At 61.0% G+C, this 18,767-nt stretch overlaps 2 protein-coding genes and 1 long non-coding RNA gene across 6 annotated transcripts in view; all 3 read left to right on the top strand.

Annotated features, from left to right (window-relative positions):
* CCDC13 (coiled-coil domain containing 13) overlaps window positions 1-5,942 on the top strand; it is a 63,615-nt gene extending 57,673 nt beyond the window's left edge. For 2 of the 4 annotated variants that reach the window (XM_032264228.1, XM_032264227.1), the window contains 2 exons: window positions 2,348-2,459; window positions 2,986-5,942. In XM_032264228.1, the coding sequence (XP_032120119.1) occupies window positions 2,348-2,459; window positions 2,986-3,145 (272 nt within the window). In that variant the 3' untranslated portion in view covers window positions 3,146-5,942. The remainder of the gene's footprint in view (window positions 1-2,347; window positions 2,460-2,985) is intronic. The other 2 variants (XM_032264226.1, XM_032264225.1) reach the window with 2 other exon arrangements.
* A 2,983-nt stretch (window positions 5,943-8,925) lies between these two features.
* On the top strand, window positions 8,926-11,804 carry LOC116540650. The gene is made up of 3 exons (XR_004264535.1): window positions 8,926-9,203; window positions 10,875-10,983; window positions 11,765-11,804. It is a non-coding gene; the product is annotated as an uncharacterized LOC116540650 (long non-coding RNA).
* A 136-nt stretch (window positions 11,805-11,940) lies between these two features.
* HHATL (hedgehog acyltransferase like) lies at window positions 11,941-18,663 on the top strand. Its single transcript, XM_032264230.1, has 9 exons — window positions 11,941-12,522; window positions 12,650-12,844; window positions 13,200-13,409; window positions 14,000-14,171; window positions 14,506-14,650; window positions 14,774-14,809; window positions 17,562-17,763; window positions 18,127-18,268; window positions 18,456-18,663. The coding sequence occupies exons 1-9, from the start codon at window positions 12,433-12,435 to the stop codon at window positions 18,578-18,580; spliced, it is 1,317 nt and encodes a 438-aa protein (XP_032120121.1). The 5' UTR covers window positions 11,941-12,432; the 3' UTR covers window positions 18,581-18,663.
* Window positions 18,664-18,767: the final 104 nt, after the last annotated feature.

Below are 18,767 nucleotides of genomic sequence, written 5' to 3'. Positions count from 1 at the left end.
CATAGCCGGGGCAGAGGGGCGCTAGGAAATGCCATCCAGATCCTAGACAGCTGGGCATAGCCACGGGCAGAAGGGCGCTAGGAAATGCCGTCCAGATCCTAGACAGCTGGGCATAGCCAGGGGCAGAGGGGCACTAGGAAACGCCGTCCCTACCTGGAAGGTCTGTTGCTCTAATGCAGAGGAAGGTGCGGTGTCCACACCAGCAGCATCCGTGTCTTGTGCAGCTGGGGCGGGCTGGGGTGTGGGATGGCTGACTCCAGGGAGGGAGGGCCTCCCTGTGGGGGGCTGGGCCTGCCTCCTTGGACCTCCCCATCCCACCTGTCCCAGCCCCTCCAGGCTCTGGAGAGGAGGTGCTGCTGCCCCCCTGCACCCCTCTCAACACTCCAGCAGCCCCCAACCCCTCCCCAGCCAAGGATAAGCAGACCCTTGGTCTCAGTGCTCAGCCCGGATGAGGTCAGAACGTTTCAGAAGGGTGTGCCAGAAGTAGGGTACAAGGGGGTTGGGGCCACCTGTTTTCTCTTCTCCACCAGCAAGGCCAGGAGCTTCTGAGAATCCAGGCTAGAAGGGTCCCTGGGGCTTAGGCTTGCTGACCCTCCTGGGCTCTTAGGAGTATGTCCCCTAGGAGTGTGGCTTCTCCAGGCTGGGGCCCACCTCCCAGGCAGCAGGACTTCCAGCCAGGGAGGGCTAAGCCCCAGCCGGGAAGTTGCTTTGTTCCCTGCTGGACAGTGAGGGCAGCTACCTGAGGGAAACCATGCCCGTGACCTCTGCTGCCTGCTGGCCTGTAACATGGGCAAAGTGCTGCCCCTCTGGGGAGCAGAGCAGCACCTCCCCGCCTGCCCCCGGCCCATCTGTAAAATCAGGAGACTGGATTTGCAATTCCGTCCTCCATGCAGTCCCGCTCCAGTGGGGGAGCTGGACATCTGAGCAGAGATGGAGGAACGGGGAGCGGTGTGTCCTGCAGACCCCGAGGGAAGAGCAGATGTGGGTGCACGGAGGCTTAGCTGGGGCTTGGAGGAGCAGCGAGGCGGCAAGGAGGCCGCGGTGGCCCAGCTGCACAGGCCTTGAGAGCCAGTGGGATTCCCCGAGGCTGCCAGGGCTCCAGAGGCAGAAGCTGTTATCCCTCCTTTTCCGGTGAGGAAACCAGCTCGGAGAGGCTGATAGTTTGCCTGAGGCCTCTCAGCAGAGGGCGAAAGCCAGGTCTACTGATGCCAGATGATTTACCACGGGTCACACCAGCTGAGGCCTTTTCAGCGCTGAGCTTTTCTGAGGCTGTGATTTTGCCCAAGTTCACTGCCAGCTGGGCTTTGTCTTTCTTTTTTTTTCTTTGAGAGAGTCTGGCTCTGTCGCCCAGGCTGGAGCACAGCGGTGCCAGCTCGGCTCACTGCAGCCTTCACCTCCTGGGTTCAAGCAGTTCCCCTGCCTCAGCTTCCCAAGTAGCAGGGATTACAGGCACACACCACCGTGCCTGGCTCATTTTTGTGTGTGTGTATTTTTAGTAGAGACAGGGTTTCACCCTGTTGGCCAGACTGCTCTTGAACTCCTGACCTCAGGCAATCCTCCGGCCTCAGCCTCCCAAAGTGCTGGGATTTCAAGTGTGAGCCACTGTGCCCGGCTGCTTTGTCTCCTTTCTGTGAGCATTCTGTATCCCTCAAACCCAGGACCCTGGATCACCGGCTTCCTGGGATGAAGCTGCTGGCCTGGATGGGGACCACTGGCATGAGGGCGTCAGGTACAGTGACTCGGCTCAGCCGCAGCCCCCACCTCAGGCCCAGCTGGCTTCTCGTTTTGAAAATGAATTACCAGGCTGGGCATGGTGGTTTACGCCTGTGATCCCAGCACTTTGGGAGGCCAGGGTGGGTGAATCACTTGAGGCCAGGAGTTTGAGACCAGCCTGGCCAACATGGTGAAACCCTGTCTCTGCAAAAAATACACAAATTAGCTGGGCATGGTGGCAGGCACCTGTTGTCCCAGCTACTCAGGAGGCCGAGGCACAAGGATCGCTTGAACCCGGGAGGCGCAGATTGCGCAAGACTCTGTCTCAAAAAAAAAAGAAAATCAATTACCAGAAACTTGTAAAGTATAAAGATGGAGACAGGGAGGTGAGAACCAACCACCTTGGTACAAGGCAGGCGGAGTCAGGGCTGTAGCCGAGGCCAGAGCCGGGCAGAGGCGTGCGGAGGAGGCGCCCGGCGGGCTGGAGGGAAGCAGAGCTCAGGGCTGCCCGGCGCCCGAAGGCGGTGCGCCGTTTCCGATGTGGAGGCGCAGGCAGTGGGCAATGGGGGAGGAGAAGCAGGGTGCCAGCGCAGGGCTGTGGCCTCCTCACAGGGTGGCTGCTGCTGCCCCACAGGTCTGCCCACCTCCAACGCCAGGCACAACCCAGCTGGGAGCGAGAAGGACCCGTCGTCTGCCCAACTCTCCGACATGCCCACAGAATCCCAAATGGAAGAGCTGACAACCAGGTACCCCTCGCCCGCCTTCCTGAAAGGGTGGGGTTGTCTGGGTGGAGGCGCCTTCAGGGGCAGAGGGGCTATGTCCCTCCCCTTGCACTTGTGATGCATTTGCCCAGAAGGCTGGTCCTGCTTGGTCCTGGATTCCAGGCCTGTCATTCAGGGACAGGCCTTCAGAGGACAGAGGGTCCGGCCCAAACGCTGATGACCCATAGTCAGAGAGAAAGTTTATCAAGCATGAATCACTAAACTCAGTTTCTCGCCAAGTCAAACCTTTTAAGATCCCACGCAGCCATTCGAAAGGAAAGACAGGACCCTCTACCAATGAGAACTCAGTTTCTAAGCTGTCTTGAGGCAGCTTAGTGTTGCGGGGAGCCAGGCCCTTCGAGAGGAATCCACGGTATCCCCGAGTCTGTGAGAGGATGGCATGGGTCAGAGGGACCCTGAGCCTGAAGAGCAGCCGTGCTGGCAGCCACATTCCCACCCACGCACCTGTGTGCAGCTCCCGCCACACTGAGCACTGTTTCTTGTGGTCCAGGCTGGCCGTCCAGGGGGAGGAGAATGAAATGCTGAAGGCTGCCCTGGCCAGTGCCCTGCAGGGAAAGGAGGAGGACTTCCGGATGTACCGCGAGATCCTGGGCCAGGTGAAAAGTGTCTTCCTGCAGGCCCTGCGGCAGCAGAAGACAGACAAGCAGTAGGTGACAGCCCAGTGTCGGCCTGGCCGGGTGGGCAGCCTCGGGTGCCCCATAGCCACACACCCCAGCTCCATCTGCTCCGGGAAGCCGGCCCAGGGTAGCCAGCTCAGCTGCTGCTACCAGAAGAGGCTCCTTCAGGATGACCAAAACCGACGCCGCAGGCCAGGAGGGCAGAAGAGAAGCCCTGGAGGGACACTGAGAGACCCTGCAGGCCGGCCGGGCTGCAGCAGCAGAGAGGCACAGTGGCCCGCTGGCAGAGGTGACAGCTCCGGGACAGCAAGGTGGCTGCGTATGGCAGACGTGTCCCTTGTCCAGGTGCTCGCCGCCCTGGTCCTAGGCACTTGCCATGGACGCCCCGTGGCCCCACACACAGGAGAGCCCTTGGTTACTCTGGCTGGGCACGTCCCACGCCACTGAGCCCCGCCCTGTCCCTCACCCCATCCCGGCTCCATCTGTAGCCGTCCACGCCCTGCGCAGACTTGGGGCACGGTGCCCTCAGCTGGATTGTCAGCCGCCCTCAGGTTCTGCCCCAGATGCAGACCCTCGGACTTGTAATAATAAGCATTTTCATAGTCACCGCAGCTCCCAGTGAGTAGCATCTACTGTGGAAGTCTGGCCCCACCCAGTCTTCCAGTAACCCAGGGGATTGTCACCCTATTTGACGGATGAAGAAACTGAGGGTCGCAGAAAGAAGCTGAACTAATATTTAACTGCAGTCCGCGACCCAAAACCAGGGTCTTGCCGTTGAGGGGTTAGCCAGGGTCGGCATGCCCACCCGCCACTGGGCAGCCCCATCCCAGGCAGCTGCCCTGAGCACCTCCGCCTGCTCACCAAGACTGCGGCTGGTGGGTGCTGGTGGCAGAGGACTGGGGAGGGCTCGGCTGGAGCTTCAGGCAGCTGAAGGTACAGTGTTCCTTCCTTGCCACAGTGGTCTGGGAGGGCTGCTGCAGGGGACCCTAAGGGTCTGCAGGCCTGTGTGTGACTGTCACAGTGTTGCCCTTTCTCAGCTGTAGCTACGCAATTACAGCTACAGGAATGAGTGTCCCCACAGAGGGTCCTCCATAGCCACACACGCCAACTTCAGATATCCCGGCCACACATGTGTACCCACAGGCCCACACAATGCTGCAGATGCACACAAGTACAATTCAGGAGCGTGCAGCTATGCACGCACACAGGCCTCTCCATGTGCACACTCACGGAGACCCTGGTGCAGAAGAGCACACGTGGCTGTGGACACATTCCCACAGGTGAAGACATAGCCGCTTGTGTGTTGCTTGTGCAGTGAGGCACAGATGCAGGTGCCCTACTATGAAAACACCCCCTTCCCCAGGAAAAGCCGTGGGGCTGCTGGAACCCTGTCTTCTCAGCCCCTTCCTTGGGGGTGGGGCTCCGGAGGGACCTGGTGCCAGCTGCCACTCCTCAGGAGGCCTCTGACCCTGCATGGAGCTCCCACAGCCAGGAGAGCAGCGGCCACGGAGATGAACTGGTGGTTCTTACGGGGCCCTAGGGGTCTGCAGGAAGGAAGAGTTTTCTCTGGTTCCTTGTGAAGGAAAATGGCCAGGCAGAGAGTCGGGAGGGAGAGGATCTGTGCTGGGAGGGGACAGTGTGTGACAGCGAGGGGTGGGCCTCAGGGATGCTGGGTCTGAACACCTTCTCCTGCAGCACTGGGGAGCCCAGAGGGTGGTGAGTGTGTGGGGTGCAGGCTCCGGCCTCAGGGCAGCTCAGGGAGTGAGAGGCAGGCACAGGACCAGCCGTCCTTCCTCAGGGTCACCTCAGGGAAGTGCAGAGGTGGTGTGACCTACACGCCAGCCTTTCCAGGGTGGTTCTGCCGCCCTTCCTGGGCTAGGTCTGAGAGGAAGGGGCGTCAGTCATGGAGTCTGAACGGGTGGGGGTGCCTGGGGCATGCTTCTCTCCCCACCTACCAGCTGTGTGGCCTTGGGCAAGTAGTGTAACCTCTCTGATCCTCCACATTCTTATCTATAAAATGGGGACAATAAAATCCTCCCTGGGGGGGCTGTTATTAACATACATGTCAGTAGCCCAAAGTTGTTTCAATAATTATTAGTTCTCTGTTTATTTCTGTACAAGGGGCGTAAAACCATAGATTGATTTCAACAAACGTTATATAAGAAAGAGGGGAGAGAAGAACTGCTGATGGGCAGGCACGGGAAATCTCGTTTGCACATTTGGGCAAACCGATTCCAGCCAACTCTGGGTATGAAGACGAGTGTTCCAGTTTCCAGACTGTAGGGGCGACCTGGACAGACTGCTGTGTGCCGTGTGTGGGAGTCCCTGTCACGCCTGCTGGCGCCTGCACCAGGCACCTCCCCACCCCCAGCTTGGTTAGATCAGGTCTGCTGCATTCCCCCATGGGAACCCTCTGCAGGGCTCACTGAAGTGAAGCACCCAGTGCCAGAGCAGCTGCTAGCACGCAGTAAGTGCTCAGCAAACACTTGCTGTCCGTCTTCCCTCCACTCGCTCACCAGAACTTGAGCAGTTCCTCTGCCCCAGGCACAGACGTGCCACAGTGAGGCAGGCACAGTCCCTGGCCTCCAGGAACTCCCAGGTCAGCTGGGGAGAGACACAGACTGGTCACAGGTCACCGTTCCATCCAGCCAGTCGGCCACCAGGCCATCTGTGAGTGCCAACAGCATGCCAGCCTCTGCGGGCCTGGGAGGGGCCTGGAGGTGAATCTGGCTCATTTCCTCCTTCCAGGGAGTTCCCAGTCCAATCAGAGGCGTGGGAAACGCCGTGATGGAGCTGGGCGGGAAGGGCACCTGGCCCCAGACTGCAGCACGGGGCTACCCCCTCCCCCCCCCCACCGTCCCCACCCCGTCCCTGTGGCGGTTCCCAAGCTCCCAGCCTCCCTGATCAGATCTGGGTGGAGAGGGGCTGACAGGGAGCCCTGTGTCCTTCACACCTCCCTGAGCAAAGGAGCAAGGATGGTAAAGGGAAGGCAAGGAGAGCCTGTGAGAAAGATTTTCAAGGGAAGGAGGTGGTCAAAGGGGTCAAGGATAGGGACCCTGAGAAACCCAACCCAGGTGAGCCAGGCACAGAGCCAGGCAGTGGGCCTGTCAGGTTAGTGCCCGTCCGCTCCCAGGCAGCACGTCTGTCCCTGGCACCCTGAGGATGGCCCCCCGATCCCTCAGGCAGGTGGGCAACAGGTGGGGGGCCGAGACGCCAGGGACGCTGGCCAGGGCCTCGAGGTGGCAGCTGGAGGAGAGAGTGCAGGTGCCTTGGCAGGTTGAGGGGCAGGGCTGAGTGAAGAGTTACGCGGCAGGGTCGCCTCGCGTGAGGGCGAGGGCTCTTCCTGGCACCCCAGGCAGGTGCTGCAAGTCTTGGTGCTCAGGTTCCAGCACTGACAGGTCAGACCTGGCGGAGCCGTGGATGTGGTTTGGCCACTGTCCCCATGGGGGCCTCTGGACAAGGTTGCACCTGGCTCAGGCTTCCTCAGACACACTACATTGCCACTGGGCCCCTCCCCTGCTCCCAGGAGACCAGGGCAGGGTGACCTCCAGTGGGTGTGCTCCCCTGGGCCCCCCACAACTAGGGGCCAGAACCAGCTCCTCCTCCCCGCCCCTGGCCAGCCCACAGCCAGCTCTGAGCACGAAGTCTGCCCACCTTCTCCCACTGTTGTGCCTTTATATGCACTGTCTCTACGATATCCCTCAGCCTTGCACACACACACACACACACACACAAAACACATGCACAGAGTGCACACATCACACATGCATGTACGATACATGTACACACACAAGCAATACACACAGCGCACACACTCAGCAAACACACACCGTGAACAACATACAACACAAAACCACACACAGACTCCACACACATCTGGTCAAACACAGTCGCACACACACTTGCAAACGCAGAGGATACTTTCCTACCGTTTTTATTTGGAGCAACAAACAACCGAAAAAGCACTGAAAAAAGACTCGGGTTTGAGAGAATGTCCCCACTCCCCACGGCATCTTTTCCAAGGCCCTTGTGGTGTTTGGGAGGTGGCCCCAGGGCCAAGCGCTGGTCGTAGTTCAGGCAGCTTCCTGCCCCTCGTGTGGGCTGGCCTCGCCAGGTGCCCTCCCCGGCCACCCCTCACAGGTCAGACCATGGGGCCTCCCTAGCCCTCCACCCCCTGCCTTTCCCGCCCCCCACACTCCCTGCAGACTCTGCCGTGCGCTGGTCACCCGGGAAACCCTCACTGCTGTGTGTGAAACCAGCCTCTCTGGGCCTTGGGGGCCAGGCTGGCTGTGGCTCTCTGTTTATGAGCGAGGCCCCTGTCATGGGGTGAGTCGCCGGTACCCCTGCCACCCCCGTGAGGGCCAGAGCCAGCGGTATGCCCATTTCACAGCTGAGGGTCTGAGGCCCAAAGATGTAGGTCATGCCAGCTCAGGTCAAGTCAATTGGCTGAACCTGTGTTCTTAACTTGGGTCAAACCACCCTGTCTGCTTCCTCCAGCCTCGTGAGGGGCCCGGTGTGGGTGCGCAGGCTTCTCACCCTACAGGGCGGTCAGTGCCAGGAGCTTATGGGGCTTCCTCAGGTACCAGGTTCTTCCACCTGCAGACAATGGTGACGCCTTCCCTGTGGCCGGTGGTGACACTGAGAAGTTAATCCCTGTACGTCCTGCTGCTGTGATTAACTTACTCCTAACAACCACTGACTCCTCCTCCAGGAAGCCCCCCTGAAGCCTGAAGTCTGGCTCGGGTACCGTTCCCTCCCTGGTGCTGGCCTCTCTGGTGGCCATTACCCACCGCGGCGTTAACGCAGCCTACACTGTGCGGTGGCCAGCACTCACGCTTCTCCGCGCCCTCTGCGTCCTGCGTGGCGTGTGTATGTTGGGAGTCTCCTTGCTGTCCTTCCTGGGCCCTGGTGGGTGGGAAGCAGCGCCTCCTTCCTGCCTCCTCAGCTGAGCCTGAAGCTGGGGTCACAGGATCAGCAGGGGCTCCAGGAGCTGTCCTGTGACTGATCACAGCCACGGAGCTCCTCCCACCCCTCAGATCCTCCCCACGGCACACATGTGTTCAGGCCTCTACAGATGGCGCAGACACACACAGCTCCCCATGACTCCGCCTCATCCGAGAGGGCACTGTCAGAGGTTCTTAATCTCAGGAGCATCTTCAGGATACTCCTCCCCTCAGGCGTCCAGGGCTGATGCTCCCTTCCAAAATGAGGGCCCTGTCACAGCAGGACCCCCAGTTGGTCAGGAGCACTCCTGTCTTCCTGTCTGCCTCCATTCTGCCATCAAGAGGATGCCAGCCATTCTAAGTACCCACAAGCCTTGCCAAGTGACCCTGCTGGCACCCCCCTCCAGGACACTCCGTATGGGACAGGGCTGGCCTGCGGGGACCCCTCTCAGCCACATGTACCATGCCACTTCCAGTCCCATCAGGCAAGCCAGCCCTCCCTCAGGCACTGATGTGTGGCCTGCCAGGACTCATTGCATAATGAAAAGGACCAGGGCAGGGGGCAAAATGCGTCTGCCCTGGGATAGTCCCCAGGAGGTCTTATGTAAAGCGGGGGGCGGCTGGAGTCCCTGGAGCCCAGGTGTGAAAGTGTGCACATGATGTGAGTGTGTGTGGCTGTGGTGGGGGCAGGGCTTACAAGCCTGGAGCGGCTGGTGGGGCCACCAGGAAGTCTTCTGGACGAGGGAAGTCCTGGGTAGCAGTGAGAGAGGCACAGGCTCTCTAGGAGCCAAGGGAGGCAGGCTGAAGAGAGACCCAGGTGTCCCTGTCTGAGCCTCTGCTACTGGACACCTCCCCCCAGCACCGCCCCCCTCCAAGGATCCTCCCTTCGGCTCCCTGTGGCCACAGCGCTGCGGCGCTCGGCTCAGCTCCACTCTGCTCAGCTCCACTTCAGGAAGGCCACCTCCTCCTCCCCTTCTCCTCCCGCTGTCACCACTCACCGCTCATAACCTCAAGGGGGTGGGGACCCCAGGGCTGGACACACCCCACTGTGGCCCTAGAGCTCAGCCTGTCAGACGGACGGACAGTTGGACGCAGGACCCCAGAGCCCGAGGTGGGCAGTGTGCCAGGGTCCCTCGCGGACTCCCAAGGTCAGTACCAGCTGGGGATTCAGATACTCTGGGGCTCTTGAGACTTGCGGGGCACACCCCAGGCCCTCAACCCAAATCACAGGCCCCAAAGCGGGGTTTACCCCAAGGGCATCAGGGGCAGGCAGGACCAGGGGAAAGGGGATGCCCCTGTGTCCACAGGCCAGCCCCCGTCCGGGGGTCTATCAGGAGAGGCCCCAGGCTGGGGGCCAGCTCCTTGCAGAGGCCTCGCTGGGGACACCCCGCACCGGCCATGGGGAGCTAAAATTGGAAAGTGGCGAGTGGGAGGCAGCTGACAAAGCTTTCTCAGGCTCTTCACCAAGCTCCGGTTTCAAGCTCCTGCTCTATTAACCTGATCCCCAGGGCCTCTCCACCCCCACCCAGCTGGTGAGGAGGTCCCTCCACCCTTGGGCTGGCAGCCTCTGCTGTGGGCAGGGACAGTGGTGGTCTTCTCTCACGCAAGATTCCAGAGGGGTCACTGAGAAACCCGATCCTGAGGGGAGGTGGGCAGAAGCCTGTCCCAGGTCTGCTGTGTGACCTTGACAGGTTCCTACCCCTATCTGGCCCGTGATCCATCTGTACGAGGAGATTGCTGACCTCGGGGGCCTGGGGAGATGGCTGCAGGACTGGGAATTTGGGGGAGGATCGAAGGTGGGCAAAAAGGCCACATCAACCACCTCTTGGCCCCGTCAGCCCAGGAGGTGCCTGGTCATGTTATCCCTTTAATTTGCATGCTGAGTTGGTACCCGCGGGGTCCTTAGGAAGCCCCTGGGCCAGGCCAAAGCAGGGTAGGAAGGGCAGAGGTGCCAGCTGAGGCCACAGGGAGGCCCAGCAGGACCCTAGGGGACCAGCCAGGCCCTGGAGGGAGGGAGGGCCGGGCTCCACCAGGGCCCGATTCTGGTCAGCACCTTGGACAGCGGCCAGCACCCTCTCGGACTCCCGCCTGGCCCCGCCTCGCCCCACATCCACCCCTCCAGGGCACCTCCTCAAACAGCACAGCCTCCAGCCGGCGCCCAGGGCCTGGATCCACGGGGTGCTGAGGGTGTGGGCAGTGTGGTCACGGACACGGGCAGGGCCTGGGAAGTGGAGCTGGAGCTCCAGGCCCTGTTGGGGGCAGGTGTCAGTGACAGGCTGGAGGCCCAGGCCAGAGGCAGAGGCTTGGCTCTAGGCGCAGCACCTGTGGAGGTCACGGGATCCCAGGGAGGGGCGTGGGAGTCAGAGAAGGGGTCTTAGAGAGGCTGGGCTTTGTGAGGAGCTGAAGGAGACTCACTGAACGAGGTGGGACTCCGCGGCCAGAAACCTGATTGCAGTGATAGAGATGAAGTTTCTCCGCACGCACGAAGGTCACGGGGGCCTTGGCAGGAGTGGGTCTGACAGAGGGCGGCCCTCTGGAAGGCATGAAGATGTCAATCAAGGTGACAGCTCTGCCAGCAAGAGCCTTGATGGGTGGGGTGGGGACAGGAGCCACAGCTGAGATGGCACAGTGCTGGGGGGCCTGCGAGCAGTGGGGGGCACAGGAGCAGGCAGAGTAATGTCACAAGGTCCCCAAGGGGCGGGTGGGGCAATCTCTTTTCAGAGCAGGGTCCTCACTGGGGTGACGGGCCAGGAGGTGGGGCGAGGCAGGGCTGGAGACGGCAGCGCCCTCACACGGCCTGTCTCCCCAGCCCTGTCCAGGGTATGCGCATCAAGACGGCACTGCCGGCGGCTGAGCTGGGCCTGTACTCTCTGGTGCTGAGTGGGGCCCTGGCCTATGCTGGCCACGGCCTCCTTGAGGCCTCACAAGGTAACGGCTGTGCCGGGGGCAGGGGGACAGGACCCTTCCTCCCCTGAGGGCCTCAGGGTTCCAACCAGCAAGGCCAGAAACTGACAGGCTCCAGATCCAGGGTACACCTTCTAACAGGGCTGCACCTCCCTTTTCAGCCTGGGGCTCCCATCTCAGTTAGGCACTGGGGACTGGGTTGAGCCAGGTGCAGACACACTGACAGAGACATGGACGTAGAGTCACACACACACACAGACACACACACACACACACGGAGGCCTGGACCCCCCCCCCACACACAGACACACACACAGAGGCCTGGATGCACACACACAGACACACACACACAGAGGCCTGGACACACACACACACACATACACACACACACAGAGCCCTAGACCCAGACACGGACACCCTGACACACACAGTCGGAGACCTGGACCCAGACATATGGACACACACACACAGACATATATACACACAAGGACACACACAGAGGCCTGGACCCAGACACACACACACATGCACACACTCACACACAGAGGCCTGGACCCAGACACACACACATACACACATAAACACAACATAGACACACACAGACACAGACACAGTCAGAAGCCTGGACCCAGAAACATAGCAAAAGCCCAGAGAGAAGCAGACACAGCCCCAGAGATACCAGACCTGCGCCCTGCTCCCGACGCCCTCACTCCCCAGGGTGGGGCAGCCTTGTCCAGGGGAAGGTGGGAAAGGTGGGGCGCGGTGTGTGAGGGGCCCTCTCCCTGAGGCCACACTCTGTTCTTAGATGGGGCCCACAGGAAGACGTTTCGGGAGCATGTTCCCCCCACCCCAGGGCCCCCCCCCCTCCAGGGTTCCCCGCACTCCAGGGTCCCCCCCCACTCCAGGGTCCCCCGAACTCCAGGGTCCCTCCCATCCCAACGCTTCTCCGCTGCTCCCGATGTTGCGGAGGTCCTCAAGTTACACGGAGCGGAGCTCGGGGGCCTCTGGCTGGAGCTTCAGTGCTTCCAGCTTCCCCTGGCCCCTCCTGTACCCTCCTGGGGCAGCGAGCCTGCCCGCACCCTGCTCCCTTGGGAAACGGGTGGCGTTAGTGGAGAGTGCTTCAGCGGAGCCTCCAGCACCTCCCTTCCCAGAAACAGCAGTAAGGGGAATGGCAGGCAGGGCGTGGTGGCAGGAGGAGTCCCCCAGGTGCCTTCACTCCTTTCTACCCACCAGCCTGTGCACGTCCCTCGGAGAGGACTGGGCAGACCTGGAGGCCCTGCTCTTGCGTTTGCATAGAGGACGTGCTGGGTTAGCCAGTGTAAAAATCGTAATTATTATTAAATTTAAACATGATGATAATACAAGAAGAACACGAAGGCGGGAAGGTGCTGGGCTCTGACCAGCCCCCTCCCACGCTAACCCACCCCACCTCCTGCCCCGGCTGCCCAGGACGTGGCCGACTTCGAGTGGGTGATGTGGTTCACGTCCTTCCGCAACGTCATCATCTTCGCCCTCTCCGGACACGTGCTGTTTGCTAAACTCTGCACGATGGTTGCCCCCCAGGTGAGCTGGGCCTGGGCCACCCAGTCCCCTGCTGCCAGTGCCTCTTTCACCACAAGGGTTGTGGGAAACCCCTCCTGGGGTGGCACCCCACTTATGGGGCAAAACTGAAGCCTTCTCCCATCCACAGCTCCGCTCCTGGATGTACGCCGTGTACGGGGCCCTGGCCGTGATGGGCACAATGGGGCCTTGGTACCTGCTGCTGCTGCTTGGTCACTGCGTGGGCCTCTATGTGGCCTCGCTCTTGGGCCAGCCCTGGCTCTGTCTTGGCCTTGGCCTGGCCAGCCTGGCCTCCTTCAAGATGGACCCTCTCATCTCTTGGCAGGTATGCACTGGTGCAGGGGTAGATGGCGTAGGGATAAGATCCCAAACCTCTCATGTCATCCAAAGTCCTTGCTCCCCAAGTATCCCCAAGAATTCCCTTCACTTTCGCACCTGTCTTCAAGCCTTTGGGTGTGCCCTGGCCACAAGGTGACCACCTGCATCGCAGGAGGAGCTGACCAGCTCATTCCGGGCTCCTCACATTGCGGGGACGGAGCTATGGGCAAAATTAACTAGCTCTGGAAAAGAGGAGGGGGAAGGACCAGGCTGGGCCCCTGTGGAAAGCCAGGGGCCAGGGAGTGGGTTTCCCAGAGACAGGAGGCACCCCGGTGAGCTGGTGGCCTGTTCTTTTCCTCCAGAGCGGGTTTGTAACAGGCACTTTTGATCTTCAAGAGGTGCTGTTTCACGGGGGCAGCGGCTTCACCGTGCTGCGCTGCACCAGCTTTGCGCTGGAGAGCTGTGCCCACCCCGACCGCCACTACTCCCTGGCTGACCTGCTCAAGTACAACTTCTACCTGCCGTTCTTCTTCTTCGGGCCCATCATGACCTTTGATCGCTTCCACGCCCAGGTGAGGGGACACGCTGCGGCGTCTAGAACAGGCTCAATCTCCCTTTCAGATTCGGGTTCCCAGGTAGAACTCCCCATCCTCAGGCATGATCCCAAGATGAAGTGTGTGTCCCCCTCCTCAGACCCGAGGATGGGGCCTCCTTTCCCCTCCAGCAGGGATCCCAGGGTAGAGACACGTCTCTTCCCTCAGACGGGGCTCCCAGGCCATGGCTGTTCCCCTCCCACTCAAATGGGGCTCCCAGGACAGTACTGGGTCTCCTGTGGCAGGTCTGTGGAAGTACTGTGGCAGGTCTCCTGTGGCAGGTCTGTGGCAGTACTGTGGCAGGTCTCCAGTGGCAGGTCTGTGGCAGTACTGTGGCAGGTCTCCTGTGGCAGGTCTCCAGTGGCAGGTCTGTGGCAGTACTGTGTCAGGTCTCCCTTGGCTGGCTGCAAATCTTCCCCCAACTCCAGGATGACTCATGTCTCCACCTTCAGGCAGGACTCCTGGATAAAGCCATGTCCCCTCTTGCCCCCAGTAGTTGGTGAACCCCCTCAGACAGGGCTCCCCAGGCAGGGCTTGCCTCCCACCTCAGACCATTCACATCCCCCCAGGTAAGCCAGGTGGAGCCGGTCAGACGCCAGGGTGAGCTGTGGCACATCCGGGCGCAGGCAGGCCTCAGCGTGGCAGCCATCATGGCCGTGGACATCTTTTTTCACTTCTTCTACATCCTCACCATCCCCAGTGACCTCAAGTTCGCCAACCGCCTCCCAGACAGTGCGCTTGGTGGGTTCCCAGAAGAGGGCTGGGGCAGGGCTGCCACCCCAGGAAAACAGCCCCCTGCACCCCCACGGTGCCACAGCTGGGGAAGCACCTGAGGGCACGGGAGCAGGGGCTTGTTCTTTCTAACACACGGGGCTCCGCATTAGCTTCGTCCTGTGGGGCCGGAGCAGCATCCACAGGGCCCACCCTCCTCGCCAGCCGTGGCTGGTTCCCACATATGGTGGTCTCCATGGGGCGGGCAGAGCCTGGGTCTCCCGAAGGAAGGGGCGGGACAGGGTGTCCATGGGGGCAGACCCCACGCGATGAAGCCCAGGCAGTGACGGTGTGCTGCCCTCAGCTGGCCTCGCCTACTCGAACCTGGTGTATGACTGGGTGAAGGCGGCCATCCTCTTCGGCGTCGTCAACACCGTGGCGTGCCTCGACCACCTGGACCCGCCCCAGCCTCCCAAGTGCATCACCGCCCTCTACGTCTTCGCAGAAACGTGAGTGCCGGCCAGGGCGGGGAGGCGCACCCCGGGACCACACCTTCCCCTGGCCTCCTCCCCACGCACCTGAGGGCTCATGCCCACCCTGAGGGTTCATGCCAACCTGCTTTCCTCTTACAGGCACTTTGACCGTGGCATCAACGACTGGCTTTGCAAGTGAGTGGGGGTGGGGTCACAGCCAGCCTGCCAGGTGTCTGAGCAGGGCAGTGCCAAGATGGGTCCGCCTTTTAAAAGATCACCCCTGGGCCAGGGGAAGCAAAGAGCGCAGTGAGGAGGTCTTAGCAGAGGTCTGGGTGAAAGATACAGAAGGTAGGACTTGAGTGAGGGCCCCAGAGGGGCAGAGAGGTGGCGGGAGGGGGTCACACAGCCAGCAGCCTGGGCAGGACATGGCCGTGAGGGAGGTGATGCCTGAATTCCCACCTGCAGCCTGGATGCAGCCTCCCATCCTGGGAGGACGGGCGGCTTCAGTTTCAGAAATGTCTAGTTGCAATCCAGGAGATATCCCTCTGGAGATTCAGGGAGGTGGCTGGGCCTGAGGAGGGTCTGGAGGACCGACAGAACTCAGAGCGTGCTGAGTGCGGGCAGGTGGTCCTAGGCGTCAGGAGAGGGAGTGGAGTGAGAGGAGACGGGGATGGCCGAGGTGAGGCCCGCACGTGCTCTGCTTGGAGGGAGAAGGAAGAGCCGGCAGAAAGGACTAGGGAGGTTGGAGGACAGGAGACCCGCCCTGGAAGCCACGGGAAGACCGTCCAGGCCTGGCGGGGGCCGCAGGGAAGCCAGTGCTGGTAACGTGGAGGGCTGCAGCCTTTCACGGGCAACGCAGGGGCAGGTAAGGAGGGAAAGTCGAGGGGTGTGGGGTGGCTGCGGGGAAGAGGAGTGGCTGAGGGAGGAGAGGGCGCGTCAGAGACCGGAGAGAACAGGGCACGCGGAGCAGAATCATTCAGCAGAGGAGATGGTGGTGCAGGACACAGGGGTGACTGACGGAGTGAGGTCCCCACGAGGAAGGAGGTGACAGCGGCTAGTTCCAGGCAGAGGCCTGGGTTCAGCGGGAGGAGGAGGAGAAGCCAGTGGGCATGCGGAGGAAGGCAAGTTAGTGAGGACAAGTACAGGACTCCCCCGAACGCTCAGCCTCTTCCACGGAGCAGGAGGCGCGGCCATCCGCTGAGAACGCAGGGCTGGGGACGTGGAGAGGCAACGTGTGCCCATCCCTGCAGCCCAGCCTGGATCTCCCCACTCATACCGTCTCTCCACTCGTGTCTGCGGAGACATACGGGCACAGTGACCCCTGCAGAGCGTGGGAGAAGCAGCCAACTACAGACACCTTCAGGTGGTGTTGGAGGTGGTGGGCTTATGAACCCCAGCGTGTGCAGCTGTGAGGTCTCCCCCGTGGGGCTCCACTGCCTGGTGTAGCTGAGGAGAAAGTAGGCGGGTGAGAAGGAAGAAGTCAGGAGTAAGAGTTCTTAGATTGTTTCTGGTGACGACTCATTGCATTAAGCCTGCTAAGGATGGTGGTAAAGATGAGAGGGTCACAAGGCCAAAGCCGGGGGCCAGGAGGTCAAGAGGGGTTGGGCAAAGAGTGGGAATTAGGAAGGAGTGAGCTTTCAAGTGGTGACAAAGTTGGGGTGTGGCCACGGGTGTGGGTGGTTGAGGTGGAGCGGAGAAAAACACCATCGGAAATGAGGAGGTCGAGGAATGGAGGCAGGTTATTCATGGGTCTTCTGCTGAATTTATTTAACAAATGTTTATTGAGCACCTACTATGTGCCAGACACTGTTCTAGGCACTGGGGAACAGCCGTGAACATGGCAAAGACCCTGACCACGTGGAGCTTACAGCCTAGTGGGGAGAGACAGACCATAAACAGGTCGAACACATGAAGGAGAGGCTTGAGAGTGGTCCATGTTATGAAGAAGCTAAAACACGCAATGGGACAGGATAGGGGCTTCTCTAGTGGGGTCTGGTGGGCTTCTCCGAGGAGGTGGCATTTGAACTGAGATTTGAGTGGTAAGATGTGGGGCAGAGAGTACCAGGTGAAGGGAGCAAGACGGGCACATCTGGAGCGGGGTTTGAGCAGGGATAGGGGAACCCCAGCTGTGGAGGGGTGAAGGCCAGAAAGGCCAATGAACAGCATCGTGAACGGGGGGAGCATGGGGACTGACGAGGTCCGGGAGGGAATGGAAACCAGGCTTCGTGGGATCTTCTAGCCAGAGAAGAGAGACTGAGTCTAATCTGGTTGTAATGGGGGGTTAGTCAGAGGGATTAACCCTGAAGTGACGTGACCTGAGCTACACTCTTAAAAGATGCCTCTGGCTGCTGTGCGGAGATGAACTGTGGGCGAAGGCAGGAGAAGAGCCCTTATGAGGCTCTTGCAGTCATTTCCGTGAGGAGAGAGGCCATCTTGTCTCAGTGGTGGTGGTGGCGGCGGAGGTGGCAGAGGTCGGAGCTGAGTGCAGCCGGCAGGGTTTGCTGGCTTGCTTGAGTATGGCGATGAGGCCAATGGAGAATCCCAGCCCGCACCCAGGCTCAGACCCTGAGAGGCTGAAGGGGGTGTCATCCACTGAGATGGGACAGAGCGGGGTTTGCGCAGGGACGGGGGAATCTGTCATCCAAGTGACTCGGCTGGTAGCAACCAGATATGCAAAGCAGGAGAGACCGGGCTAAAGACAGGCGGGGGTCGCTGGCCCCGAGGCAGTGCTTGAGGTCTTGGGTCCGGAGGAGATCGTCCGCGGAGTCGACCGGGCTGGAGCAGCTCTCACGCCCCAGGCCGGGCTGCCGCCCTTTGCAGTTGGTTGGAGGAGGAGCAGCTGCCTGAGGTCAGAAATGTCAGGAGCTCGCCCTGCTGTGTCCGCTCCCATCTCCTCCCTGTGGTCCCTGCCCACACTCCCGGTGGTCTTCTCCCACTTTTCCTGCAGGTACGTGTATGACCACGTTGGTGGGGAGCATTCCGCCGTGATCCCGGAGCTGGCGGCCACAGTGGCCACGTTCGCCATCACCACTCTTTGGCTTGGGCCTTGTGACATCGTCTACCTGTGGTCATTCCTTAACTGCTTTGGTCTCAACTTCGAGCTCTGGGTGCAAAAACTGGCGGAGTGGGGTCCCCTAGCACGAATTGAGGTGAGCAGAGAGATCTGGGGCTGGGACTGGCTGGGTCACAGAGGGCGGGGGCACTGCTGCTTTCTGGGGGTGTCCAACCCCTTGCCCCCAGTCCAGAACTTTCTCCCCAGCCCCTCCTGGTTGTCAGGGCAGTGGCGTGCTCTGGGGGATCCGGCCCTCCCTGCCTTCTATGGGCTGGAGTGCCCGGACCTCACTGCGCTGGTCCGGCCTTGCCTTCGCTCCGGACCTGTCTCCCGTGTTTAACAGGGAGGGAGACCCGGCGTGGGGCTCCCGACACCTGCCTGGCCATGTGGGCTGGGCTGCTGACCCACAAGGCTGCTGACCCACCTCGCCCTCTCTCCTTTGGCCTGCTGGACTGCGCAGGCCTCTCTGTCAGTGCAGATGTCCCGCAGGGTCCGGGCCCTCTTTGGAGCCTTGAACTTCTGGGCCATCATCATGTACAACCTTGTGAGCCTGAACAGCCTCGAGTTCACAGAGCTGGTTGCCCGGCGCCTGCTACTCACAGGTGAGGGGCGGGGTGTGGAGATACAGAATGTGCCAGGCACAAGGGCCGGGACCTTCCAGAATGCCTCCTACCCCTCATCACCCCGGGGACCAAGCAGGGAGGGCCCAGCACGCCGGGACAAGGACGGCAGGAGAAGTCACTGAGGATGTGGAGCTGCCTGAGCATCTGTGACCCCTTCCCCACACAGGGTTCCCCCAGACCACGCTGGCCGTCCTGTTCGTCACCTACTGTGGTGTTCAGCTGGTGAAGGAGCGTGAGCGAAGCCTGGCGCTGGAGGAGGAGCAGAGGCAGGACAAAGAGAAGCTGGAGTAGGGGGAGGGCAGAATGACGGGCCCTGCTCAGCTCTCCCTGGCCAGATGAGGCCTGACCACACAATAAATGACTTTTCTACCACAGCTGGGCTGCTCCCTGCCCCTTCTCTCCACAGACCCCTGGCTCCACATCCACAGTGGCTGAGGAGCTGGTGGCTCGGCCTCGGGCGGGGGGCAGGGGTTTCCAC

The sequence above is a fragment of the Sapajus apella genome, unplaced genomic scaffold (genome assembly GCF_009761245.1).
Source record: "Sapajus apella isolate SASKATOON/1434 unplaced genomic scaffold, GSC_monkey_1.0 scaffold143, whole genome shotgun sequence".
Lineage (NCBI taxonomy): Eukaryota > Metazoa > Chordata > Mammalia > Primates > Cebidae > Sapajus > Sapajus apella.
This window is presented reverse-complemented; position numbering and strand designations above follow the sequence as displayed.

Coding starts and splice junctions, on each gene's coding strand:
- HHATL (XM_032264230.1), top strand. CDS start 12,433: ATGTGGTTCACGTCCTTCCGCAACGTCATCATCTTCGCCCTCTCCGGA. Junction 12,523..12,649: donor GCACGATGGTTGCCCCCCAG/GTGAGCTGGGCC, acceptor TCCCATCCACAG/CTCCGCTCCTGGATGTACGC. Junction 13,410..13,999: donor TTGATCGCTTCCACGCCCAG/GTGAGGGGACAC, acceptor ACATCCCCCCAG/GTAAGCCAGGTGGAGCCGGT.